At 37.4% G+C, this 27,170-nt stretch overlaps 1 protein-coding gene across 2 annotated transcripts in view; it reads right to left on the bottom strand.

The window, feature by feature from the left end:
- Positions 1–4,696: 4,696 nt before the first annotated feature.
- The window catches only part of LOC127810586 (protein TONSOKU), a 61,303-nt gene continuing 38,829 nt past the window's right edge, over positions 4,697–27,170 (bottom strand). The window contains exons 11-19 of one of the 2 annotated variants that reach the window (XM_052350132.1): positions 13,313–13,413; positions 13,038–13,161; positions 12,838–12,950; positions 8,715–8,826; positions 8,378–8,482; positions 8,225–8,291; positions 7,676–7,796; positions 7,389–7,562; positions 4,697–5,756 (exon numbers count right to left, since the gene is read on the bottom strand). In XM_052350132.1, coding sequence (XP_052206092.1) covers positions 5,085–5,756; positions 7,389–7,562; positions 7,676–7,796; positions 8,225–8,291; positions 8,378–8,482; positions 8,715–8,826; positions 12,838–12,950; positions 13,038–13,161; positions 13,313–13,413 — 1,589 coding nt within the window. In that variant the 3' untranslated portion in view covers positions 4,697–5,084. The remainder of the gene's footprint in view (positions 5,757–7,388; positions 7,563–7,675; positions 7,797–8,224; positions 8,292–8,377; positions 8,483–8,714; positions 8,827–12,837; positions 12,951–13,037; positions 13,162–13,312; positions 13,414–27,170) is intronic. The other variant, XM_052350131.1, reaches the window with a different exon arrangement.

The following is a 27,170-nucleotide window of genomic DNA, read 5'->3' as shown; positions in this document are numbered from 1 at the left end:
CTCATGCTCTGGTGCTGCTTCAGAAGAATCCTTTTGTTCAAACTCCTTTTCTACCTGTACCACTATAGTCTCTGGATTTTCTTTCACAATCTTATCATTGTCTTCTTCTCTCTGTAGTTTGTCTTCTACAAAGATAACATCCCTGTTGACTATAACCTTATGAACAGTGAGATTCCACAGGCGATGCCCCTTCACTCTATCAACATGCCCCAAGAATAAGCATTTCCTAGATTTTGGATCCAACTTTGTAGTTTCTTAGGCATTGTACATCACGTACATTGGACTTCCAAATATATGAAGGTTTGAATAATCAACTTTTTTCCCAGTCCACATCTCCATTGGTGTCTTCAATTCAATTGCAGTTGACGAGGCTCGATTTATCACATAACATGTGGTATTAACTACTTTTGCCTAGAAAAATTTTTCTAAGCTTGTAACTCCCAACATTGCTCTTGTTCTTTCTAACAAAGTTTTATTAATCCTCTCTGCCACTCCATTTTGTTGAGGAGTGTATGTTGTAGTAAACTGTCTTTTAATGCGTTCTTGATTACAGAATTCAGTAAACTCATTGCTGGAATATTCTCCTCCATTATATGACCTCAAATACTTGATCTTCTTTCTAGATTCAAGTTCCACCTGCGCTTTGTATAATTTGAAGACTGGAAACACATCTGCCTTTCTCTTGACAAGATACACCCAACATCTCCTTGAATAATCATCTATGAAGGTCACAAAATACTTTACTCCTCCTAGGGACTGAATTGGTGCTTGCCATACATCAAAGTGAACTAATTCTAGAATTTCTTTACTTCTAGAATTTGATGTGATGAACTTCAACCTGTGCTGCTTAGTAGTAACACAATGCTCACAAAAGGGTAAGGATACCTTTGTGAGACCTGAAAGTAGATTCTACTCCACAAGGATTTTCATTCCTTGTTCAGACATATGTCCAAGTTTCTGATGCCACACTGTTCTAGATCTTTCACTTGGATTACTTTAATCAACTAATACTTCTTCTTCCAACAAAGTCTCTCCCTTTAACATGTATAACCTCGTAGTCACATTTTCTCCCTTTATTAGTACAAGCGCTCCTCGAATCACTTTCGTGATCCCTTTCTCAATCACAATTTTGCAATGAAGTTCATCCAATTATCCTAAAGACAACAAGTTCTTCTTCAGGCCTTTCACGTGCTGTACTTTTAAATGGTGGAAACTATACCATCATGGAACTTCAACTTTATGGTTCTAATAGCAACAATCTTTAAGGCATGATCATCAGAATTGTAAATAGATCCTTTAAAGACCGGGTCATAATGATGGAACCATTTTCTTCGAGAGGTCATGTGAAATGTGGCTCCAAAGTCAATAAACCATACATTGGAAAATCTTTTTTTGCATTCATAAGTCGTCGTCGTTTCATAACATAGTGCATCACCTTCACTTGAGGTACTCGCTACATTTCCATGAGGACTAGAATTTTTCTTGTTCAAGTTCCAGCAATCCTTCTTCAGGTGACGCTTCTTGCCACAGTGGTAGCACTTTAAGTTCTTCTTACTTCTTGACTTTGACCTTCATGATTTTAACTCCTACTTGAGTCACGTTCCGTTGATCTCTTTCTCACCGCCGTTAGTGCCTCCTCTTGTTGCAAACTGACCAACCTGTCTTCTCTATTTTTTAGCCGATTTTCTTCTTCCAGAATAGTAACTACAATATCATCAAAGACTAGGACTTTCATAGAGGAATTATTTGTCAAATTAATGATAACTTGATCTACGAATCTAGTAGACTTTGAAGTAAAAGTTCATCACATTATTTGTCTCTATTTTATAACCCAAAGATTTGAGTTGAGAAAGTAGAGTATTCAAAGTGTTGATATGCTTTACCACCAAAATAGATTCTGACATCCATAAAGTATATAATTTTCTCTTAAAAAAATTTGTTGTGAAGTGTTTTGGTCTCATATAATTTTGTAAGATGATCCCAAATATCATTTGTTGTTTTCTTCTCTTCTATGCTAGACAATATCTCATATGTTAGTGCCAAATGAAGATTTGCAACGGTATTCTCGTCCATCTCATTCCACTTGTCTTTATATGTGAAGTCCTTTGACTTATCACTGATGGTCGTTAGGCAATTATCTTTTCTCAAGATAGCCTTCATCTTCAACTTTCACAGTGAGAAATTTCTCCCATTAAACTTCTCAATCTCAAAATTTGCTACCATTGCTTTTATCACGAACTGCTTTGAGCACAAAATTAGCTCTCACTATTTCACGTGAACAGTAACCGTACATGTGAATAGTACCCCAGAGCATACGATAAATAGATATATAAACACTACCCCAATATAGGCTTCGATACCACTTGTTATAAAATAACACTAGATTAGAACAAGGTCGCAACTAATAATTTGAAAAAATAATAATAATGAAGAAGAAAATTGGATACACGGATCAGGGTAAAAATCACGGACAAAGATAGAAAAATTCACTACAGAAAAATAATATAAGTTACAACTTTCTTTTTAAATCATAAGGAGATAACAAAGACAATCTCTCTTGAAAATAGGAAAAAACACTCTTAATAATTCTCTCTAACTCTCCATTTTTCTCTCTACAAATAGGATATGTGATGCAAAGCAATTGACCCGGGGGGGGCTATTTATAGGCCTCCCTTACGCGTTAAAACGCGTTGGTGGCTTCTTCTAGGTTCCAGCTTCTTCTCTCAATTTTGTTGCACGTTGCATTTGGCTACTTGGCTGCTAATTGCATTTTTCCTTCTTTCACAAATGTCAAAAAAGGCTGCCCCTTTTTTACTTCAACATTGTAGCCATTATAATTGTGTATTTAAGTCTTAAGATTGTTAAAATAGAAAAATACATAAATTGCTTCTTAATCTTGCTTCCCGTGGAAATTAGTCAAGAATGCTCCCAAACTATGACTTCTAGGCTTGTATACTCACTTTCCTTAAAACTTAATTTGCCCTCACCCAAAACTAGATTGGTGTGCACTAGGGTATCCTAAAATAGCCTTTACGAAACTAAGAATCCTATGTTTGAATTCATTTTGCACAAAATGTACTCAAACCACTAGCCATTAATGGCAACAAGACTATTAAGGTCTTGAAAATTGTTATCACAGTAAACAATCCTTAAGAATGATTTGAAAGTATGGAAAAAAGAAAAAATCTCTTTTGAACCATGTAAGCACTTTATTTATTAAGTTGTTCATACCCTTTCTAAATGGTTGTAACTATTAAGATAGTCGTTAAAATAGTCACCATTTAACAACTCTTCTTTCGCCTTTTAATTAACAAGTGTGACTATGTTTGAACATTATCAAAACGAGTGAAGTTTCTAACACTTTTCAAATGATTTTCTCTTTTAAAGAAAACACGCAGCTCTTGATAAACTGATGCAAATGACGGTTAATTAAATATTAACTACCTAAGAGACTATTCAAATATTCACCACTATACATAATTAGATATTACTTAATTAACTATAGCTTACTAACTTGGTGACTATTATCTATAAGTCATCTCTTCATTAAAGATGGAACTAGTCACATCTTTTCATTAAAACATACCAAGTTAATATTGTGACTATTTGGAAAAGTCACAACTATTTGGAAAGTGTATAAATAACTCTAAAAATAGAGTTTTCATTTGGTTCTAAAGAGAGGAATCTTTCCATACTGCTAAATCATTCTTAAGCTTTATTTACGGCACACAAATAATTTTTAAGACTGATAATCTTTTTGTCATTGGCATTTATTTAGTGATTTGAGTACGTTCTGTGGATAATGAATTCAAACATAAGCTTCTTTGTGTACTAAAGGCTATTTCATGAGACCCTATCGCACACCAATTCAATTTATGGTGGGGGTGAATTAAGTTGAAAGGAAAGTGAGTACAAATGCCTAAAAGCCTTAAATCGTAACATTACGAGCATATTTCTTTTATAACAGATCATAGTGGAAGGTTGTGATTTTTGTGCTAAAAGACCACTGTCAATATATAATTACTTCTTGTACTGAGTCAAGTCGGAGTACATGCGCCCCCACCCAAACTCACAACGCCTTCGTTAGTGCTTCTAAGATGTCACACCTTGCTCCGATGTGTCCACTGACTATGCTCGAAAAATTATTTGTTCACGCTGGAACCCAAGATCACTGTGTACACCTCCATGCTACCACATAAATACTCTAATACCACTTGTCACAACCCTAACATTGTGTGACGCCCCACCCCTACAGGCGAAGGGATGGAGCCAGCCTTTGCCCCTTGGACAACAAACAATAATCAACACAAATAGACATCCTGGTAGAACCGCATGGCTGTAGCGAGGCAAAAATCATCCTCAATGTAAGGCTGTATCTTTCATGGAGATAGATAAAATGTGAAGCTATTAAGCTGGTTGATATGTTAATTTGCAAAAATGCCTCTAACCGTAGCTTAATCCAAGACCTAGCAAGACCCTGCTTTGTTATGATTTGTACGCAACATTACCCTAAACTTCTTCATCACGAAAGAACAATTTTACCGATGGGAGAAAATAAAAAGCAACTTCCTATACCAATATGATCAATCCATCATATTCATGACAAAACTGAAGCATCTTGTTTTGCACTAAGACCAGGCAAAAGTTAATAAACCTAAAAGATCATAGATCTACTCTGCAGAATATACCAAAGTGAGTACAATAGCACTAAAAAGATTGAGAAAAGAATAGAAGAAAGAACTGCTGCAAATGCATGATTCCCCTTCATCCAGTTTTCACAAACATTATCTACCAGACATCACTTGTTGCAGAGATTTTCAATCACAACTGGATCAGTCTAATTATATACAAATTTCATCTCAGTTATAATGTTGATCACATGGGGAAAACTAACAAATTACAGTTGACGCTTTGAAAGCATATAGACAAATATCAGAGTAAACTCTACCTGCACCTCTATACATAATCCCTTGATATTTGTTTCTGAGACAATTGATATTGCTCTGTAGTAATGAATTAAACTGCTATGAAGCTTTTCATGAAGACAAATTGGAAATAATAGCAACAAATTTTCAGTTGTCAAACTAATCTCTTCTGCAGCAGGGTCTTACACCACAACACTTGTGTCCCTCCACTGATAAGTGGATTGTGTTTCCCTGGATGTGCTTCTGAGACAAATCAGCTCTTGAATTTGATGACCACGCAGTGTATAATGCTTCTGCAATTTTCATTGAGAACCCATTATTACTAAGATCCAGTAATTTTAAGTGTCTCGCCATACCAATGCTTTTTGAGAGCTCTTGAACCAGCTGTTGACACTCGTGATCAGAGGGATGCTGTTGAGATGAGCTCAAGCAACCATCCTCGCTGGGACCTGATACGGCAGGTTCTACCTTGGCTTCGTCATCTTCGCTGTTGGCAACTTCAAGTTGATTGCAGCCTGTCTTGACTGCAGTAGGCCCTCGTTGAGCAGCCTCAACATCCTTAAGGAAGGAATTCTTAGATGAAGAGCCCAGATGATTTTGTTTGGCCAGTGAAGACTTAAAGCACTCTGACAGTGTTGAGTCACATTGTGAGGTGAGATGCTCATCCAGATTGGCATTTTCTGCAAGATTGAGCTCTTCTAGTGTGCAATTTTCTGATAGTGCCTCAATGATCCGAAGAATGCCAAGAACCCCAAGATGACACTTGTTCAGAACTAAAACTTTCAAACAACATCGAGCATCTCTAAGTAGTGACACTAATGCACATCCACCCTACATTTATTTAGAGCGTCACAATCTTGTAGAATATCAAGTTGTTTGTCAAACAAAAAGGAATGGTATGAACATAAGGGGGATGTTCTACTTCTAAAAATCACAAATAATTGCAACAAAGTACTTGTTTGGTATTGCAGGTGAGCTGCCACCTAGAATCTGAATGCGTGACTACCACCACCACTGAACAATACGTACCCACCAGACTTATTATTTGACAGCAAAAGATATTATATCTTATGATTTACACTTGCAAAAAAATTAGTAACTCCAATGCCAGTTAATATGTTTAGTGTTGAGCGAACTTGCATATTTGACAAAGTTATTCAACATATAAAACAAGATTTTAGCCAGGTAATGAAAAAAAGTGAACATGTTTTAAACATAATACAGGACCCATTAGTTGAGGAAGGCTGACCATATATCAGTAGATGTCTCAGAAGTGTTTGAGTCCAACAGTCCAGCAGAGGTTGACTATTGGAAAGACCAATCCAAGGGTTCTGGTCAGTGGAAAATCCAGTAGACTATTGGTCAACTATTCTAGGTCATAAGTTGATGTCATTTGGATTCTAGAATCAAAAGTCGAGTATCAATCCACTTGTCCCTACATCAGGCGAGATAATGCAATTTCAAGTCAACCATCAGTCGACTACTTTATGACCAGCCAATCGTTCAAGAACTTTGCATTGCACATCCATGAGCACTTTTGCATATGTCAACCAACAGTTGACTGTTCATTTTGAATAACTGATCCACAAGGCTGATCAATCGACTGATGATTGACTGTGTTGGCCATATGACTACATTCCTTCTTCCTCCAGATGTGCAGAGGAGAGTAAGCAAGAAGAGAAGACAAAGGAGCTGATAAGGGAAGAGAGAACCATCTGAAAGCCATTCTATTAATTTTTTTCTTCATATTCATTAAAACAACCATGATTTTGTAATACATAAAGAAGCCAAATTTATGAGCCTGATAAACTTCTAAAACCACAACAACTTTTTTTAAACTAATCCTATCTAATATACAAAGCTATAACCACAAAGACTATAAAATATATTAAAATAAAAATCCTAATAGCAACAATATACTTTCAGATAAACTAAAATGATACTATTTTTATAAAACCAATAATTATCCTAATCAAACAAAATTAAATAAACCCAAACTTAGTGATTATCACTATGTGAGACTGAGAATTAGATAGACTAGAAGTAACTAAAATGGGAAAACACAAGGAACTATATTCTCAGTCCCAATCATTCACCTAGACATTTCAATATCCAATAGTTTTCATAGAACAAATACAGTACACAAGTTGAACATACACATCTTATGACATTTCAAATGTGTATCATCTCTGCTGCTCTCGTAGCATTTCATACAATTAGTTGTCCAAGAACCAGATAACAAAAGGAAAAAAAAAAATAGCAACCATTAGCATAAACATGGGAGCAGCCCCAATCTGTGGCCAACCCCCCCCCCCCCCCCTCGCCCCGCAGTTGCCCACTTCGGGAAATTGATCTGCTGCCCGACACGGGCAACAGATCAATTTGCAACAAGGGAGAGGACTAGAAAAAAAGGAAAAAAAATCCCAATACAAAAATATAGTTCAATTAACCAGAACAATGTACCTCTTGCATAATTAGGTTTCCTCCAAGGTTTAGCTCAAGAATACCACTGATGAGGGAGAATTCAGCACTGAGTCTGCCAACATACTGAGATGTCAGTCCACAAGATGATAGGTCAAGCTTTACCAGTTCTTGAACCCCATTGGACAAGGACTCAGTTAATAGAATTGCACCGTCCTGTAAATTAAAGATATCATTCGTAACAAGAAAGAAATTTAAGTACAACAATATTTGGCGGGCACACTTCTGAAGAATCTAACAGACAATAAATGGCTGAGACATCCACTCACAGTTCCAAGACCTGTATCTCCAAGTATCAATGCTGACAAAGATGAGACCTCAGTGAGCTTGCAAAGACTCTCTATGGCATGCTTGCTCAGGTTTAAACCACTCAGATTTAGTCCTGAAAATCTACAAACAATGAAAGCTAGTAAGGTGAACTTTCCAGATCTATTCAATAGGCTATTTTACAAGAAACGTGATAAATTACTGACCACCTATTTATCTAAAATTGTCTGTCAGGAAAAAGTCCCAACTACATACATCAGGCTTTCAAGTATTTCCCCACATAGAGCAACGTGATTTTGCATGGACAGCCTTAACTAGGGTGCATTAACAATCCCAAAAATTGCACAACAAACCTGAATAATGGGGAAAAAAACATGTTTAACTAGACTTAAATGCAAGCTTCCTAGAACATAATTCTATTACCATGTTAAATGACCACTGAGTCATCTAAAAATTAAACAGTCAAACAGAATGGTAATATTAGCTTCTATATTACTTTACTTTTTATGAATGTAATGAAGAAATAAACAGAGTTCAAATTTGATAGAAACCTTTTCAAAGTGGCAAGCTTCTTTAAAAGATTTACCATTGCACTTCCAGATATAGAACTGTTGTATCCTGTTCAACAGAGTTAGAATATCAGTTTGTGGGCAAAAAGAATAAAGAGAAACCAGCAAAGAATCTGTTGCCAAACCAAGAAATACCTAAAGAAATCTGTGATAGGACTGATCCAGAATGCAGGGAGTCAGCAACTTTCAGAATTGTTCTAGATGTGATAGAACAGCGCTCTATGTTTAAGCTGTAAAGGGCTACAAAAGGAAGAGATTCAGCAATTAAAAAAAACGGAAAAATTTAAATAACAGAATTTTCATAAAGCTATCTAATCCTTTGGATTTATTTTTATTTGATCAAGGAGGGCCTTGCCCACTAATTCAGATGAAATCACATATTGACAAGACATGAGTGCAAATGCAAAAGGAATAAAAGAAACAACAAATTAAAAAACTAAAAATAATCTTAAGAATCAAAAAACTAATTTACCTTTGCAATTTTCTAAGACAGTTGAAAGGTAAACTCCACAGCCATCTGTCAAACGGTTGCCAGCAATATTGAGCACTTCCAGTCGAGCAAATAGCACGGGGCATTCACAAATCTGTATGAGCAGAAAAATTATGTAGCCAGCCCAATAGAGTTTGCCCCTCAACAGTGCAGTTACAAGATAATGCGTTCAGAGAGAGAGAGAGAGAATCTTATAAGGATTTTGTTAAACAAGAAGAATGGTCTTAAGATGACTAAATCCACAGGCTCTTAACAGAGCATCTTCACTAATTTTCACCATGTCACTTGAATATACATCAACATTAACCATTGAAGCAATATCCTTTCCATTGCGTCCACACTTCGTGGAAGATCAAACGATCAAGTACTGGACAACTTTCAACAACAATATTAAGTGATACAATCATTTACCAGAAACCTAGAAAGAAATATTTTTATATCAAAGAAAAGGAAGATAAAGTACAAGTTACTTAAATTCATGTCTGAAAATTTGTGTCAAATTATATCATTTTTTAGATCTTTCTGATGCATAACCCGATCCAAGAAACAATAATAATCCTGATTACTCAAACCAAATATCATTAATCAAATATTATTTATAGAAGTCTAACCAAATACATCACTAAAGGATTATTTCTAAGCAACTAACAGATAAAAATCTACTCTAACTAGGATTTCTTTACCTAATGTAATTAAGATTATAAAAATAAAGCCAATCTAACTAGGATTCTAAGAAATAAAAGAAATCAAAAGAAACAATGAAACAAATTAAAATAAATAAACTAATAAAACAATATTAATTTATAATTTTATGCCTAAAATATTGTTTCTCAAAATATTTGGCTCTACGATCTTCATCATTCTCTCCAAGTTAAAAAGAACTCGGCTCTGACATGTTGGACTATAGATACCACACCAAGAGCTCAGGATCTAAGACATAAAAATCCTTTCAATAATCCAAGTATTATCTGAATTTGGTCAATCTTTCCATTTGACAAAAAATCATCAATAATGACTAACACAAGAAGAAGCCACAATCTCATCGTCAAAGACAACATCATTACATCCTTTTGTTGTGGTAGGTGTGGGATACAAGGAACTTGTTGGCTTGCAAAAACACTAGTAGGCAAGAGAGAAGGTTCAAATGTGTCTTGGTAAGGAGTTAAATCTTACACATTGAAAACAAGACTCATATTCATATTATTAGGTAAGTCAAGTAAACAACCAATAGGTCTAGGTTTTCGAATGATAGAAAAGAGGCCACTAGCTCAAGCATGCAGTTTCTTGAAGGAATGTTTAGGGAATTGCTTGAGGCAAACACAAACCATGACATAATCATCTTCGTTAAATTCCCAAGCCCTAAGATGTACATTAGCACCAAGTTATAGTCAACATTACTCATTGTAAGTTTTCTTCTAATCTCAACATGTAGATCATAGATGTGTTGGGCAAAATTTTTAGCAAGCTTAGAAATTTGGGCATCCAAGGGTAAATGTACAAGATCAATAGGGGTGCGAGGGCAATTGTAACAGCTGGGGTCCATGTAGCAACGTATTGTCCAGTTCAGGTCGTAACAAATTCCCGATTTTGTCATTTTAGGATTTAATCCCAAAACGCGCGTTACTATGTAGAACACCCCCTGCACTTATATGCTCAGTTCCCCCCATTTGCATGGCCGATGTGAGATTCGCCTAAGGTGCCTACACGCACCCTCCCTTAAGGACTCAACGTCCTCACTGAGGTTTGCCCCACCACCACACTAAGAGGCTCGAGAGTTGACTCTAAAACCATTTTGTAACAGCTAGGATCCACGTAACAACGTATTGTCTAGTTCAGGTCGCAACCAATCCCCGATTTTGTCGCTTTGAGATTTAATCCCAAAATGCACGTCACTATGTAGAACACTCTCCGCACTTATATGCCCAGCTCCCCCCCCCCCCCCCCCTTCTCCTATTTCACAACTACTGTTGATGCAATAACAGTACCTCAAAATATCAAAAAAGCTCTAAGAGATCCTAAGTGGAAGGAAGCAGTGATGGAGGAAATGAAAGCCTTGATTGGGAACCACACATGGGATGTTGTTGAAACTCCCAAAGACAAAGATCATTGATTGCAAATGGGTATTTATTATCAAGTATAGATCAGATGGCTGTGTGGATAGATACAAAGCAAGATTAGTAATCCAAGGGTACTCTCAAACTTATGAAATAGACTATGAGAAGACATTTGCACCTGTAGCAAAGTTAAATTCCATACGGGTTCTATTATCTCTTGCTGTAAATTTGAATTGGAAATTGTTGCGGCTAGATATTAAAAACGCTTTCCTAAATGGAGAATTAGAAGAAGAAGTGTGCATGAGAATCCCACCTGGGTTTGAAGAAGAAGAAAAAACTGACAAAGTGTGCAAACTACAAAGATCACTCTATGGGCTAAAGCAATCTCCACGAGCATGGTTCAAGAAATTCAGCTCAACAATCACTAAGTTTGGCTATACACAAGGAGAAGCAGATCATACACTTTTCACCAAGTGTACAACAGATGGAAAGAGGTGTATCCTAATTGTATACGTGGATGACATAATTATAACCAGTGATGATACTTCAGAAATTGACAATTTGAAACAAAGACTAAAGAAAGAGTTTGAGGTTAAAGATCTTGGAGAAATGAAAAACTTCTTGAGAATGGAAGTGGCAAGAAGCAATCAGGGCATACAACTCTCACAAAGAAAATACACTCTGGACCTCCTCAAAGATACAGGCATGCTAGGTTGTAAACCGAGGCACACACCCTTAGAAAGAAATTGGAAATATCTCATAAAGGATAATGATCCTCCAGTTGATAAAGAAAGGTATCAAGGGCTTGTTGGTAGAAAGATCTATCTCTCACTCACACGTTCAGACATAGCATATGCAGTAAGCATTGTGAGCCCATTTATGCACTCACCTACTCAACAACACTTAGATGCTGCTTACCATATTTTGAGATACTTAAGAGGGAACACCTGGGAAAGGTTTGTTATTTAAGAAAGGTGAGAATAGAGGAGCAAAAGGATTTGTTGATGCTGATTTGGCCGAATCTATTACTGATAGCAGGTCTACTTCGGGTTTCTGCACTAAACTATGGGGAAATCTCGTCACTTGGAGGAGTAAGAAAAAAACTGTGGTTGCAAGAAGTAGTGCCGAAGCAAAATTCAGGGCAATAGCTCAAGGTATTTGTGAATTAATTTGGTTGACAAGGATAATGGAAGATATGAGAATGCCTCTAAAATTACCAACGAAGCTATACAGCAACAGCAAGTCAGCCATAAGCATTGTCAATAACCCTATACAACATGATAGGATGAAGTATGTGATGATTGATAGAAGCTTCATACAAAGAGAAATTGAGGAAGGAGGAATCCAGCTAACTTATGTTCCTACAGAAAATCAAGAGCAGATGTTCTTACAAAGGCCATGTCAAGACGAGGGTTTGAAGCTTTAATTAGCAAGCTAGGAATGGAAGATATTTATTCACCAGCTTGACGTGGGTGTTAGGAATCTGTGTGCTTATGATAAGAAGATGAGGTCATTAACGTGCTACAAGAGAGAGATAAAGATAAAGATGAAGTCGAGATGATGCGGATAAAGAAGAAGTGAGTTCCTAGATAACCGGAAAAATTATAGAAGATAAGATTGTGAAGATAAGTTACCTAAATAATAGAGATAATGTAAAGTAGTAGATGTATCTTAGAATGGGTGTACCTTTATAGTGTTTGAAGCTAGGTAGAATTCTAACTTAAGTAGGAAACCTTTTGCATAAGAGATTGGCCTATGGTTCAATGAAAACGGGGGATATTTTTCCGAAGTTCTCTTCAACCTAACAGTTTAGTTAGGTGTTAAATTATGTTCAATATTGATAGAAAAATATCCAGAAAAGAGAAATTGATATTGACCAAGCAATTGCATATTGAAGAAAAACAGTTTTCCTGCCATATACTTCTCTAGAAAATGTTTCTCCTCAGATTTTTATCTTCCAAGGAAACTACAACCTTAAGGGGGCCAAATAGAAGAACATAACAAGAAGAATAAATTCTTTCAAGCATATACGGAAGTGTGAGGTTACAGGCCTGGAATAATGCAGTTGGACCAAAGCGATTGCAGTGCAAATCCAAAATTAAACCACCAAATTCTTGACCTGATGACTTAAGCACCTGTTGAAGTTTCTCCATGGTTCCATTCCCTGGAGAAAACAGGCGAATGTTAAGAAACAAATAGAAATTGGTGGTCTACAGAAAACATGTTCAAGGAACCATAAACCAAATATTACCTAACAAATTATGTGAAAAGTCTAAAACAGCAATTGTCTTGTGAGCTTGCAAGGCATTCAATAATGGCATTATTGACACATCTTGTAAGTCACAATCAGATACAATAACTTCATCCTCTGAAACCTGGCAAAAATATAATAACATGCAGGCAAACAGAAAATTTGAATTTGCATTATTAGCAATCTATGACCAGGTAAGAACCTGCAGTAGTTCAATTGGGAGGAAGAATTATAATTTCTCATCAGTAAAGAACATATCAATACTATATTTTTACCTCTAAATTATACAACTTCTTAAGCAATTTCAGATTAGGGAGTTCAGAAAGCTCCTTGCAACAGTCTATGTAAAGTTTCATCAGACGCTTCTGCACCCAACCTGAAATATAGCAAATAGGATTAAGCCTTACATGGCTGAGATATAAGATACAATAAAAAATTGATTTCACTGAAAGAAGCAATTATAGAACTACTATTTATCCAGTGCTCCTACAACTAGAAAGAATAGTATGATTGAGAGCAAGGTGTGTAATGAAACAACAAAATGGGGCCATATACAGTGTGATTAAGAAACCCACTTTTGGGATACTTTTTTAGTGAGTAAATGAATGCATTTGAACTCCAAATTTTAACTGGAGATGGTACCCATGTAGATGCTAAAGGGAATCAAATAGAACTCATTTTAGTTATGTTTTTGAACAAAGTATAATAACCTAACTATAAAACCTTAGGTATGAACTAAGTTTAGAGGAGAAATCAAAACGCATAGTTTGTATTGAATGTAGAACTTATATTTATACATGTACTATGCTACGTTTCTGATCCTAATTTACAGGAGATAGGATACAATCCAAATTTGAACAGGTTACAAAGATAGATAGGATAAGATACAAATTAAACTAAGGTTGCATATCTCCTATATTTCTGGAAGCTTCTTCTTCCTTATCTTCTTAAGATTTAAGCATTGCTTATCTTATCTTTCTTCTATTCAAACAGCCCCGTGTCTATCACTTCCATATCTTTATCATTACCTGAATTACTCAGATTCTCCAACACTCCCCTCAAGCTGATGAATAGATATCTCTCATTCTCAACTTGCTAATGAGTGATTCAAACCCTGGTCTTGACATGGTTTTTGTAAATACATCTGCCTCTTGACTAGCGATAGGAAAATAGGTTAGTTTTATTCCTCCTTGTTCAATTTCCCTTTGTATAAAACTTCTATCAATGCTGACATACTTCATCTTGTCATGTTGGATGGGGTTATTAACAATGCTTCTAGCTCACTTGCTGTCACTATAAAGCTTTGTTGGTAAGGTCAACGGTATTTGTAGGTCTTCCATCAATCGAGTCAACCAAATTAACTCGCAAATGCCTGCAACAATTGCCCTAAACTCTGCTTCTCCACTACTACGTGCCACAACTGATTGTTTCTTACTCCTCCAAGTGACTAGGTTCCCTTATAATTTAGTACAAAAGCCCGATGTTGATCAGCTATCCATCACAGATCATGCCTAGTCAGCATCAACAACCCTTCAGCCCCTCTAGCATCACTCTTTTGGAATAATAATCCCTTACTTGGTGTCCCCTTTAGGTACCTCAAAATGTGATAAACTACAGCTAAATGTTACTGAGTAGGTGAGTACATGAATTGGCTCACAATACTCACAACATAGGCAATATATGGGCGAGTGAGAAAGATAAATCAAACTCCCAACTAACCCTTGATACCTCCCTTTATCAAGAGGAGGATCACTATCATTTATCTGGTACTTCCAATTTCTTTCAAGAGGTGTATACATTAGCTTGCACCCTAGCATCCCTGTATCTTTTAGGAGATGAAGAGTAAATTTTCTTTGTGAGATTAGAATACCTTGTTTGCTCCTGGTCACTTCCATTCCCAGAAAGTACTTCATAGTCCCCAAGTCTTTAACCTCAAATTCATCCCTTAATCTCTATTTCAGTGCAGCAATTTCTTGAATATCATCACCAATAATAATTATATCATCTACATATACAATTAAAATGGATCTTTACCCATTAGTTGCATGCTTAGCAAACAATGTATGATTAGCTTCACCTTGTTTGTACCCAAACTTTGTAAGTGTAGAGCTAAATTTCATAAACTACGCTCTTGGGGATTGTTTTAATCCATAGAGAGATCGGTATAGTTTACATACCTTGCCAACTCTTTCCCCTTTCTCAAATCCGAAACTTCTTCTTCCAATTCCCCATTTAGGAAAGCGTTTTTGATATCAAGCTGAAATAGTTCCCAATCTAGATTCATAGCAAGAAACAACAACACCCTTATGGAATTTAGTTTTGCTACAGGAGCAAAAGTCTCCTCATAGTCTATCCCATAAGTTTGAGAGTACCCTTGGGCCACCAATCTTGTTTTGTACATGTTTATACTCCCATCTAACCTATATTTGACAATAAAAACCCATTTGCATCCTACAATCTTCTTGTCCTTGGGATATTCTACGATATCCTATGTGTGGTTGCCAATATGAGCCTTCATCTCCTCCATAACAGCTTCCTTCCACTTTGGATCGTTCAAGGCCTCCTGAATATTTTGTGGAACAACCACTCCATCAACAGTTGTGGCAAAGGCCTTGAATTGTGAAGGAAATCTAGAGTATGTTAAATAATTAGAGATGGGATACTTAACACATAACCTTACCCCCTTTCGAATAGTAATAGGAATGTCCAGATCACTATTAGCTCTAGTGTGTTCCTCACTTGTTGGACCATTCTCTAGTTCTAACAATTGGCTGAGTTGAGGAGCAGGACATTTGGGTCTCCTGGAGTAAACCTTTGTGGGTTTTTCTGAATATAATCCTCCTCCTGTACTAGTCATCACTAGCTCAACTGGTTGGATGGGTTGGTGGACTGGTGAAGGGTTAGGAGAGGTAGTGTTGTCAATGTTGGCTAATTCAGGTTGTTCAAACGTTGTTGCTTGGGGATGATCAGTTGCAGCAGTTTGGATCAGATCAGTATTTGAAGGGGGTGAAACACTAGGTAAAGAAATAGGCATTGATACTGTAGGATCCCAATGACTTTTTTCCCTTTGGAAAGAGGTACTTGGGTAATAGAATTCATTTTCAACAAATGTTACATCACAAGAAACAAAAAACTTTTGTGAGAGGTGACAGTAACATTTGTATCAATAGCCAATGAAAATGCATTTGAGGGCCTTTGGTTCAAGTTTGTGACGATTAGGACTGATTTTATGAACATACACAATGCAGCCAAAGACTTTAGGGGAGAGAGAGCTTAGGATTCGAAGATGAGGGAAAATGGTCATGAGATTGTGTAAGGGAGTCTAATAGATGAGGACTTTAGAAAGTAGCCGATTGATCAAGTAAGAGGCTGTTAGAACAGCTTCTCCTCAATACATGTTAGGAATGGAACTAGTAAACATTAAGGAGAAAGCCACTTCAAGTAAATGGCAATTTTTCCTCTCAGCTACCCCCATTTTGTTTGGGAGAATAGAGACAGGTGCTTTGATAAAAAATCCCATGGGTGGTGAGGTATTGGGTAAAAGGATAGGAGAAATACTCACAGCCATTATCAATCCTAAGGATACAAATAAAGAACTGAAACACATTAAGAATTAGCTTGTGAAAGCTTTGAAAAATAGCACATACCTAATATTTTTCTTTCATGAGATATACCCAACAAACCCTAGTGTAGTCATCAATGAAGGTGACAAACCATCGAGTACTAGACAAACTTGGAATTTTTGCTAGTCCCCAAATGTCACTATGTATCAAGTAAAATGGTTTGGAAGGTGTGTAAGGATGAGCTTGATAAGTGTTGTGTGTTTGTTTGGCAAGAATACAATGTTCACACTGAAGCACTACTTTCTCTTTATTGATGAATAAATTTGGATACAAACATCTTAGATGTGAAGAGCTTGGATGACCAAGGCATTTGTGCCATAACAAAATTTCAAAATTAGAACTAACGGTAAGGGAAAGCTTATGTAGTGACTGATTAGGAGGAGTCTTGTTTTCTAAAACCCAATAGAGCTATCCATTTCCTCAACACTGCCAATCATCTTCCCCGATGATCGATCCTGAAAATACAATGAGAAGGAAGGAAGATTACAATGCAATACATGTCCTTAGTTAACTTGCTAACTAACAGCAAATTACACTTCAAATTGGGCACATATAGAACGGATTTAAGTTGCAAACCAAATACATAAACATTCCCTTGCCCCATAACTTAAAACATAGTACCATCTGCCATCAAAACTGTCAATTCCTTATCTCTAGGCTGAAATTGCTTAAATGAAGATGTAGACCCAGTCATATGATCAGATGCACCGATGTCTACAATCCAGCAACTTCCACTCATTTTTCTAGATAATAAGGAGTATTTCATATTTACCTTTTTGGGCCACAAATATTAAGGGATTAGTCGCAGAGGTATCTAAATCCTTTGTAAGATGAGTACCACTTAATAGCTTTTGTAGAAACTACACCTGTTCTGTAGCTATATTCAAACTCATACCTTTCTTTCTCCCTTTTATTCCTTGGCTTTCAATTTGTTGGCTTCCCATGTAATTTCCAGCAAGTCTCTTTTGTGTGATAGGGCTTATTACAGTGCTCACACCACTGTTTATCCCTAGGATTCTTTTCTCGTTTGGCCGTAGCAAGGGTAGAGCTTGCACTTGGTTCTGCTGCTGTAAGCATCACATGTTTTTTGCTTTCTTCCCTTCTAACTTCTACAAACACTTCCCAGAAGGATGGAAGTGGTTTGGTGCCAAGTATGCAGCCACAAACCTCATCTAAGTTAGCAATAAGTCCTTGGAGGAAGTCAAAAATCCTTTCTTTTTCCAACATCTTGTTATATTTTTGGCTGTCAATAGGACACTCCCACTTTAGATCATAGAAAAGATCCATCTCCTGCCATAATTCCATCAAGGTATTATAGTATTCAGTAACACCAAGATTACCTTGTTTAGTGTGTAACACCCCGTTTTTCAAATATACAATTATGCTAAATACAGGCTAATATCCCACACGGGCGTTATGGAAATCCTTACCTCACGGAAGCAAAGGATCGAACCTAAAAGCTAGCTAAAGCTAGATAGTAAGGATTTTCACTATAAAATCTCTAATACAAGTACAATTGCTATATGTAACTTCCAAAATCCAACAAATAAACTCTTACAACATCCACAATACATAGTAATCACAACACACACACATAACAGCATAAAAATAAACCCATGCCTCACGCAACCCTTGGATACACAACTGCAATACACAAGCCTCAAGATAAACCCATAGCAGTAGCCTCTTTATATAGCGTCTTAACTCAGAAATAGACAGAAAATCCAAAAGTTACAATAAGCCCTTTTTATACAAAATCCGTAGTACATGTTTAACAGAAAATTAAACTAAACTTCAACCACCACTTTGCCTTTTCCCTTGCATGTCTCCAGGATACCTGGCACGTTGGACATACCTAAGATGTTGAATATGTAATATTCAAATTAGACAGTTACATCTAAGTGAGTGATACAAGAAAGGAAACAATGCATGCAGGAGCAATATGCAGTATATCAAGGAATCTCCCCAAGTCACCATCATCCCTGCTAGCACTCGTGTCAAACATCCCAACCTCACCTCTAGGCTAAGCCCCACCTCTGGGCACATGATCGGGGTCAAACCCTTCATGCCTCACCTCTAGGCATGACCCTACCTCTAGGCATAGGATTGCTTCCTGATCACCGTGATGTTCCACCAATGAGCTGCCAATCATCATGTTCAAACTCCAATCCCACCAACTAGCCAAAAATACAAATACTGTGATGTGTATAAAATAGGAAAGATATGCTCAAAAGCAAGGAAACATAAGATGTAAGTCACCAACCATGACATGATGTATGACAAAGAAGAAGGAATATGATATACAAGCCACGCACGAGAGCCATCGTGCTCAAACCCAATGCAACAAAATAGAAAGGATATGCTTGAAACAAAGGAAACATGAGACAAAAGCAACAAACCACCCACAAATGAAACCAAGAATGATCAAGAGTAAGCAAGAAGCATACATAAACCACTCACCTTGACAGTTTACCTTTCTGGTGTACTATTCACGCTCGTTGGGTTAGGTTTTCTACAGAAAACACGTATTTTTGTAAACCAAGAGTAAATCTAAAAATTTTCATGGAAAAATAGTGTCTCACGTGCCCTGGGAAGGTGGCTCACGCACAGCCCCTTCTCGGCACATGAAGTTCACCCACTGCCCTTAATTTTTGGCCAGCCTTGCGCAGTTTTAGTATTTCGGCCATAACTCCCTCATTTTAGCTCTAATTCGACCCCCGTTTTTTCCTACACACTCCTCTTTCATCCCTCTGCAAGAATTTGAAGTTAAATCGAACTTACCTCGCAGATTTCCTGACTATTCGGCATGATCTTCAAGGAAGACTCAAAAATTCTAACGAGAATCGCTCCCTCGTTTTTCCACCAAATCCGCTTCTTTTTGCAAAATCTTCCCCTCACTCTCAAGATCTTATTCCTCACCTCACATCCTCTCAATCTGGCATAGTTTTGGCTCAAATCCCAACAACATCCTTTGTGAACACCCAAGGTCCCTATTTATAGAAATCTCATGCCAATCCCGTGTCACCACGTACCCCGCCACTTGTCCCTCCATGTGTGGCCATGGTTTTCGTGTCCTATCATCTCATGCCACTTGTCCCATCATTATGGGCTTCATCGTGACTTTTCCTTTGGCTAATCACATTGCACCACGTGTCGCCTCAATTCTTGTGCATCATTATTACTATTCATGTGCATCAAACCAATTGCACCACTTGTCAAGCACAACCCAATCACATGTTACCACCTAATGGCTTATCATAACTCCTCATGTTCAACCAATCACAAGCCTCCACATACCATGCCACTTGCACCCCCATTATTACCTTCCATGTGCAACCAATCAAAATCCTCCAAATATCACCAACTCGTGCCTCATTTTGCATGCCTCATCATTACTTCTCCTCTGGTCCAATCATCCTTTTCCATGTGTCTTGCCACCTAGCATCATTATTACATTGCCACTTGTTCCAAACTTCATTTGAATAAGTTTTGGAATCCAAAGCTATATTTAAATGAGATTTGAAATCCATTCCGCTTAGGTCCCTATTCTATCCTTGAATCTCCCATGATCCCTTGGACATATCCTCAAGTGTATTAAATCCATAAAATATCATTTTTCTTCAAATATATGAATTTTACAAAAATCCAGGGTATTACATAGTGGTTCGAATGGCATATATGATCTTAAAACACTGAGTTATGTTTCAAAATAAGAATATATCTCCTGGACAACCTCCCACACTTCCTTAGCAGTCTTGTAGAATAGATATGTTCAACCAATATTTGGCTGCATTGAGTTTATGAGCCAAGCCATGATTATCGAATTCTCTGCCTCCCATCTTTAATAGTCTATTACATCCTTCGGTGGAGTTGAAATAGCTCCTGATAGATAGCCAAACTTACCCTTGCCTTTAATTACCAACATGACAGATTGAAACCATTCCCAGAAATTTCTTTCGTTCAATCTATGTTGAGTAATCTGCAAGGTATGGCTATTAGTTGATAAAGAAACTGAGGGAATTGCTGCAGGTTGAGAGTTTGGACTAAGAAAGGACTTTGCAGTAGTATGAACTGCATTCTTAGGGTAAGAGGCGGCCATAGTATTTGGATATTCGACTAGGTAGAACCTAGCTCTAATACCATGAAGAAAGTATAATAACCTAAGTAGAAAACCTTAGGTATGAACTGAGTTTAAAGGAGAAATCAAAACTCATATTTTGTATTGAATGTAGAACCTATATTTATACATGTACTGCTTGTTTTTCTCTTATGTTTTGGTTTTGATGATGAAAAACATTATTTTCTTGTTTCTTCTAATCTTTATGCCCTAAATCATTTTATAAGATGATTTGGCTTCAAAATGAAGATCAATTTCAACTCATCTTAAAATGCAAATTATTTCATTCTCAAAAGATCTTAATGGAGATTGGGAAAAAAAAAAAAGTTTTATGTTCAAAAGAATATCCTAAAAATCTGATTTAAGATCGGTTTTAAAGTGTTGGAGAAAATGGAGCAAAAGTTTTTAAAAAGGAAAGGACAAGTTGTCGACCGGTTTGTTCCTTGCCATCAACTGGCCTTCATATGTTGTCGACCAGTAAATTGTTAGCTCTCGGCTAAGCGCAATCGACAGCTATTGCATCAAAATCGGTCGATCGTTTTTAAGCATGTCAATCATTTTTGCTCCTCATGTCGACCGCGTTTCAAATTTTTAAACTATCCTGTTGACCAATTCTTAGAATCTGTCAACCGTTTTTTGGCAAACTTTCTAACAGCTAGTTCTAGAAGCTCATTTAATGCCCCCAACTACCATCACCGGCCAATTTTTTTCAAATGGCTCGTCAAGCTCTATAAATATAGATCTGGTGGAGCAATTAAGAGGGTTAGAGAACCTATTGCAAGCATTCAATTGTCCAACTACTCTCCAAGTGCTCAAATTTGTCTTTAATTTTTCTCTTAAGGCTTTGCACTTTCATTGTATTTATTGCTTTAAGCCATGTATAATTATTAAGAGAATTTGTAACTGAGAGATTCATCTCTCAGATCCTCTCTTATTGTAATATTGTTGTATTTCCCTAGCACAAGTGTGCTAGAGGGCCTACATTGATAGTAGGAGGTTGTAATGTAATTCTTAGTTTTAGGGACTAGAGGGCCTATTTGTGATCAAGTATGAGGATTTAGTGAAGTTTTTGAAATCCTTAATGAGAAGCTAAGGTAATGAATTAGGCCATTTGGATGAACCACACAAAAATTGTTTGTGTCTTTATTGCTCTTGATTTCTTTGCCTTAAATTTTTCAAGCATTTATATCAACCAATCTCATTAGCTCTAAATTCTCTCTTTGGGGTAGAAAATTTTCAAAAGTAAACCAAAGTTTTTTAAACAACCTCTTCACCCCCCCCCCCCCCCCCCGGGTTGTGGTGTCATTGCTAGACAATTCTATCAGTACTATGCTACGTTTCTGATCCTAATTTACAAGAGATAGGATACAATCCAAATTTGAGTAGGTTATAAAGATAGATAGGATAAGATAAAAATTAAACTAAGGTAGCATATCTCCTATATTTCCGGAACCTTTTTCCTTATCTTTCTTCTATTCAAACAGCCCCGTGTCGATCACTTCCACATCTTTATCATTGGCTGAATTACTCGAATTATCCAACAGTTTTGATGGATTAAATAATAGGCTAAGGATGCAAGTCTCATTGATGGAAAACCTGGACATATTTGAGCCAATTTTGGGGATGAACTCTAAGGCCTTAATGAATTAATTTAGACATTAAATTTTAACATTAACCTAATATGAGGTGATTGAAAAAAGCAAATTGTTGTGCACTCCAGTTTGAGTTTAGTCAAGAATGGCTTCTCAAGTGTCCCTGAAATTTGGCCAAGTGTTGAAGCCATGTAGGGGCTATTTGTAAGGGACATTTTGGTCATTTTATAACTTATTTGTTAAAGGATTTTAAGGTGTGTGGTGTATACATTCTCACAGAAAGATTCAAGATAGTGGAGCCTCCACAATCTCATGAAACAATTACATCTTTAGGTTTAATCAAGCCATGAATGGGTTGTAAGACAGGTGAGCAGGTCCCAATCCTCTCTAGGTTCTCATAGAGTCCCATAATTTTGGGTCTAAGTTTACCATTGTTTCCATCTTTGGTGATATATGAAGATACCTTTAGAAACACATGATCACCTACAAAAAATTCTAACTTGTATATTCAGTGATCTGCATAGGACTTCTGCCTATATATTGCGCTGCCTGCAATTTGTCACGGATTACCTTAATCTTTTCCATGTTTGTTGCACCAACTCAAGCCCCATCATCTAGCCCTCACCTACCCATCCAACAAACAGGTGATCAACATGTTCTATAACAATGCCTCAAAAGGTGCCATCTGAATACTTGATTGATAGCTATTACTATATGTTGGCAAAGATAGAGTAGCAACAACTAACTTTCTGATTTATGTTGTATTTTTTTATAAATTAATTGTTGTAATCTAGTCCTAGAAAGTAGCAATTATCTAGTCCTATATTCTAGGAATTATCCAGTCCTAAAACTTAGGAGATTTCTTAAGAGTTGTTCTCTATTTATACTTGTACATTCATTCCTAGTATGAGTGAGAAAGTATTCTTCTTTTTCCCAATTATTTCACATGGTATCAGAGTCACCCTTACAGCCTCTGAAACCCTAGCCATGTGCCTTCATTGCACGTTTCCTAACCTCTCTTTGAGTGCCTTCATTGCACTCCTTTATTCATCAGCCATCTACTTCTGTTGTTGGCCCTCCCAAATTCTCCAAATTGTCCAGAATGTCCGCAAGATCTGATATTGTCATTGGAGAGTCTTCACCCAAGGAGGGGCAGCCTGCTGATCCTAGTCAAGAGATAAATCATTGTGCTGTTGCTGGAGATTTGCCAAACATCACCCTATCCTACCGCCTAGACAGAAAAAACTACTTGCAATGGGCCCAATTGGTGCAAACTTTTCTCAAAGGAAAAGGGAAAATTGTCCATCTCACGACCTCCCCTCCTAATGCAAATCATCCATTGTTTTCCACATGGGAAATCGAAGATTCCCAGATCATGTATTGGCTGTGGAATGCCATGCTACCTGAAATAAGTAGGAATTTAATGTTTTTTGGGACTGCTAGGGAGATTTGGGAGGTTGTAACACAAACTTACTCAAAGGTATAAGATGCATCTGTTATCTATGAAATTAAAACCAAGATTAGTGGGGCTAAACAAGGTGGGATGACAGTTATGGAATATTATAATTACATGAAAGGTCATTGGCTAGAGTTGGATCACTATCAAAATATTAAGATGATATGTGTAAGGAGGATGTTGTGACCCTTAATCAAATAATGAATAGGGATCAGATCGTTGAATTCTTGGCTGGACCTAATCATGAATTTGATCAAGTTAGGGTGCAGATACTTGGCCAAGAAAAGCTACCATCCATCAACGAAGTATTTGCCATGGTAAGGAGTGAGGAGAATAGGAGGATTGTGATGCTAAAGGAGGCAACCACTGATGGTTCAGCATTGATGTCAAACAAGGGTAATGGACCAAGGAAGTTAGGAAGGATGGAACAGCAGGTAAAACTTGGCAGCAGCAAGGATGGCCTATGGTGCACTTTCTGCCGGAAACCTAGGCACACTTGAGACACTTGTTTCAAGCTAAATGGAAAGGAGGCAGTTCTCAGCAAGCTTGGTGAGTTTAAAAACTTGGCTCCAAAGAATGAAGTCTACCTATCTCACAAAACCCAAGAGGAGGGCAAATCTGGAGAAAAGACTGATGCAGATGGCAGCCCTGATCTCACTCAACTTAATGCTGATGAGATCCATAAGCTGATAAGCTGAAATCCTTTCTTAAGACTATGCGAGAAGGCACCTGCTCTTTAGCACTCTCAAGTAACACAAATTCTGCATACTTTACTGCCTTAAAGACTATTTGGAATGATGTTTGGATCTTAGATTCAGGAGCCACTAGCCACATGTCACCCAATCCAAGTATATTTACTACCTACCAACCACTCAACACCTCCAAACAAATTACCATTGCCAATGGGAAATCAGTCCCTATTGTTGGTCAAGGCCAAGTTAGCATTTGCCCAAATTTGTCTCTTAAATCAGTCCTACATGTCCCTCAATTATCAGCAAACCTTCTCTCAATCCATCAACTCACAAAGGACTTGAATTGCTTAGCCATTTTTTCTCCTAATGATTGTGAGTTTCAGGAACTGAAGACCGGGACGAGGATTGGAGATGCTAGGGTAAAGGATGGGTTGTACTGCTTCATGGGGAAGAACTCTCAACCACCTAGGGACCAGCTGCAGCTGGCATACTCCTCAAACGATGCAGCAGATCACTCATAAATATGGCTGCACCATTACCGCCTAGGCCACCCTCCATTCTCACTATTGAAGGCTATGTTTCCTACTTTCTTTAGGTCTGTAGACCCTAGCATATTTCATTGTGATATTTGCATCTTGGCTAAACAACATCGTGTTTCTTATTCAATCAGTAATAAAATCAATTAAAAACCTTTTTCCTTAATCCATTCGAATGCCTGGGGGCCTTGCATAATTCCTAATTATTCTGGGGCAAAATGGTTTATCTCCTTCATTGATGATTACACCCGTATGACATGGGTTATTTTGCTTAAAGATAAGACAACCATAGGGACAGTATTGCCAAATTTTTGCAAAATAATAGCTACCCAATTTGGAACCCCTATCCAAAAATTTAGGACAAACAATGTCCGTGATTATTTCAATCATCATATGCATCAATTCTTCCAACAAAAAGGGATTGTCCATGAATCTTCTTGTGTCGACACCCCACAACAAAATGGAGTAGCCGAATGGAAGATGAGACATCTCCTTAATGTGGCCCGTACCCTACTTCATCATCATCATGTACCTAAACTATATTGGGGGGAAGCTGTCCTAACTGCTGCATTTTTTATTAATCAGGTGCCAACCAAAATTCTCAACTATCAAAGCCCTATTGCATGCCTAACTACACATTTTCCAGATTTTAATGTGCACAACTCTTTACCTCTTAGAGTACTTGGTTGTGTGGCATTTGTCCATATTTCCAAACAACATAGAGATAAACTTGATCTTAGGGCAATCAAATGTGTATTCTTAGGCTATTCACCTACCCAAAAAGGATACAAATACTACCATCCTCCTACCCGAAAACTATATGTCTCTAATGACATTATCTTCATTGAAACCCTTCCATTTTTTCATTCCTCTATCACTAGTCAACAGGGGGAGCCTACTTATGGTGACCACGATGATCTTTGGAATACCATTGACCACCTATCAATTCCAAACCCAGCCATTCCAGCCATGCCAAACCCAAACTCTGCCCCTACTTCCAAACAGCCACAACACTCTCATTCTAGCCTCAATGCCCAGCCTTCCCATACCACTGACAGCAACCTATCTTCAGGGCAGCCATATAGAAGGGCAAGATCATGCTGAAATGAATAGGGAAATAGCCACTCAAATGTTGTCACCTCTAGTACGGTTTAAGGGTTCACCCTATGTTTACAAGCGGAGGCAGCCTGGCCAAGAACCCCAGCAAATCTAGTCCTCAGTCTCTAGTCAAGGTAATGATCTCACACAACCCATTCCCATGACTTCTACTGAATCTATCTTTGATGATCTAGACTTCCCTATTGCTGTTAGAAAAGGGGTGAGAAACTGCACAAAACATCCCTTAACCAATTACATCTCCTATCACCGACTTTCCCCAAAACATAGGAGCTTCCTAGCATCCTTAGATGCAATTATCATTCCTAAAACAGTCCAAAAGGCACTAGAGGATCAGAATTGGAAAAATGCCATGATGGAAGAAATGGGGGCATTGAAAAAGAACCACACATGGGATCTTGTATCCAAACCAAAAGGGGTTAATCCTGTTCGGTGTAGATGGATTTTTAATGTTAAATACAAAGCAGATGGCACCCTTGAAAGATATAAGGCCAGGCTAGTGGCTAAGGGATATACCCAGTCATATGGAATTGATTATCTTGAAACATTTGCTCCAATAGCAAAAATGACCATGGTCATAATCCTCTAATCCTTGGCAGCCCATTTTGAATGGAACCTACAACAACTAGATGTAAAAAATGCATTCCTCCATGGAGAATTAGAGGAAGAAGTATATATGGAATTACCACCAGGATTCCAAGAAGGAAATGAAGGACAAGTATGCCGCTTAAAGAAGGCTTTATATGGCCTTAAGCAATCCCCCAGGGCATGGTTTGGCAAGTTTTCTAAAGCTATGAAAGCTTTAGGGTATTTTCAAAGTAGAAGGGATCATACTCTCTTTATAAAGCATTCAAAAGAACACAAGGTAACAATTCTTTTAGTGTATGTTGATGATATGATTATTATAGGTGATGATAAAGAAGAGCAGGTCAAACTCAAAGAAAAATTGGCTAAAAAGTTCGAAATCAAAGACTTTGGCACTCTCAAATATTTCCTAGGCA

Source organism: Diospyros lotus, chromosome 9 (genome assembly GCF_014633365.1).
Source record: "Diospyros lotus cultivar Yz01 chromosome 9, ASM1463336v1, whole genome shotgun sequence".
Taxonomy (NCBI): Eukaryota; Viridiplantae; Streptophyta; class Magnoliopsida; order Ericales; family Ebenaceae; genus Diospyros; species Diospyros lotus.
This window is presented reverse-complemented; position numbering and strand designations above follow the sequence as displayed.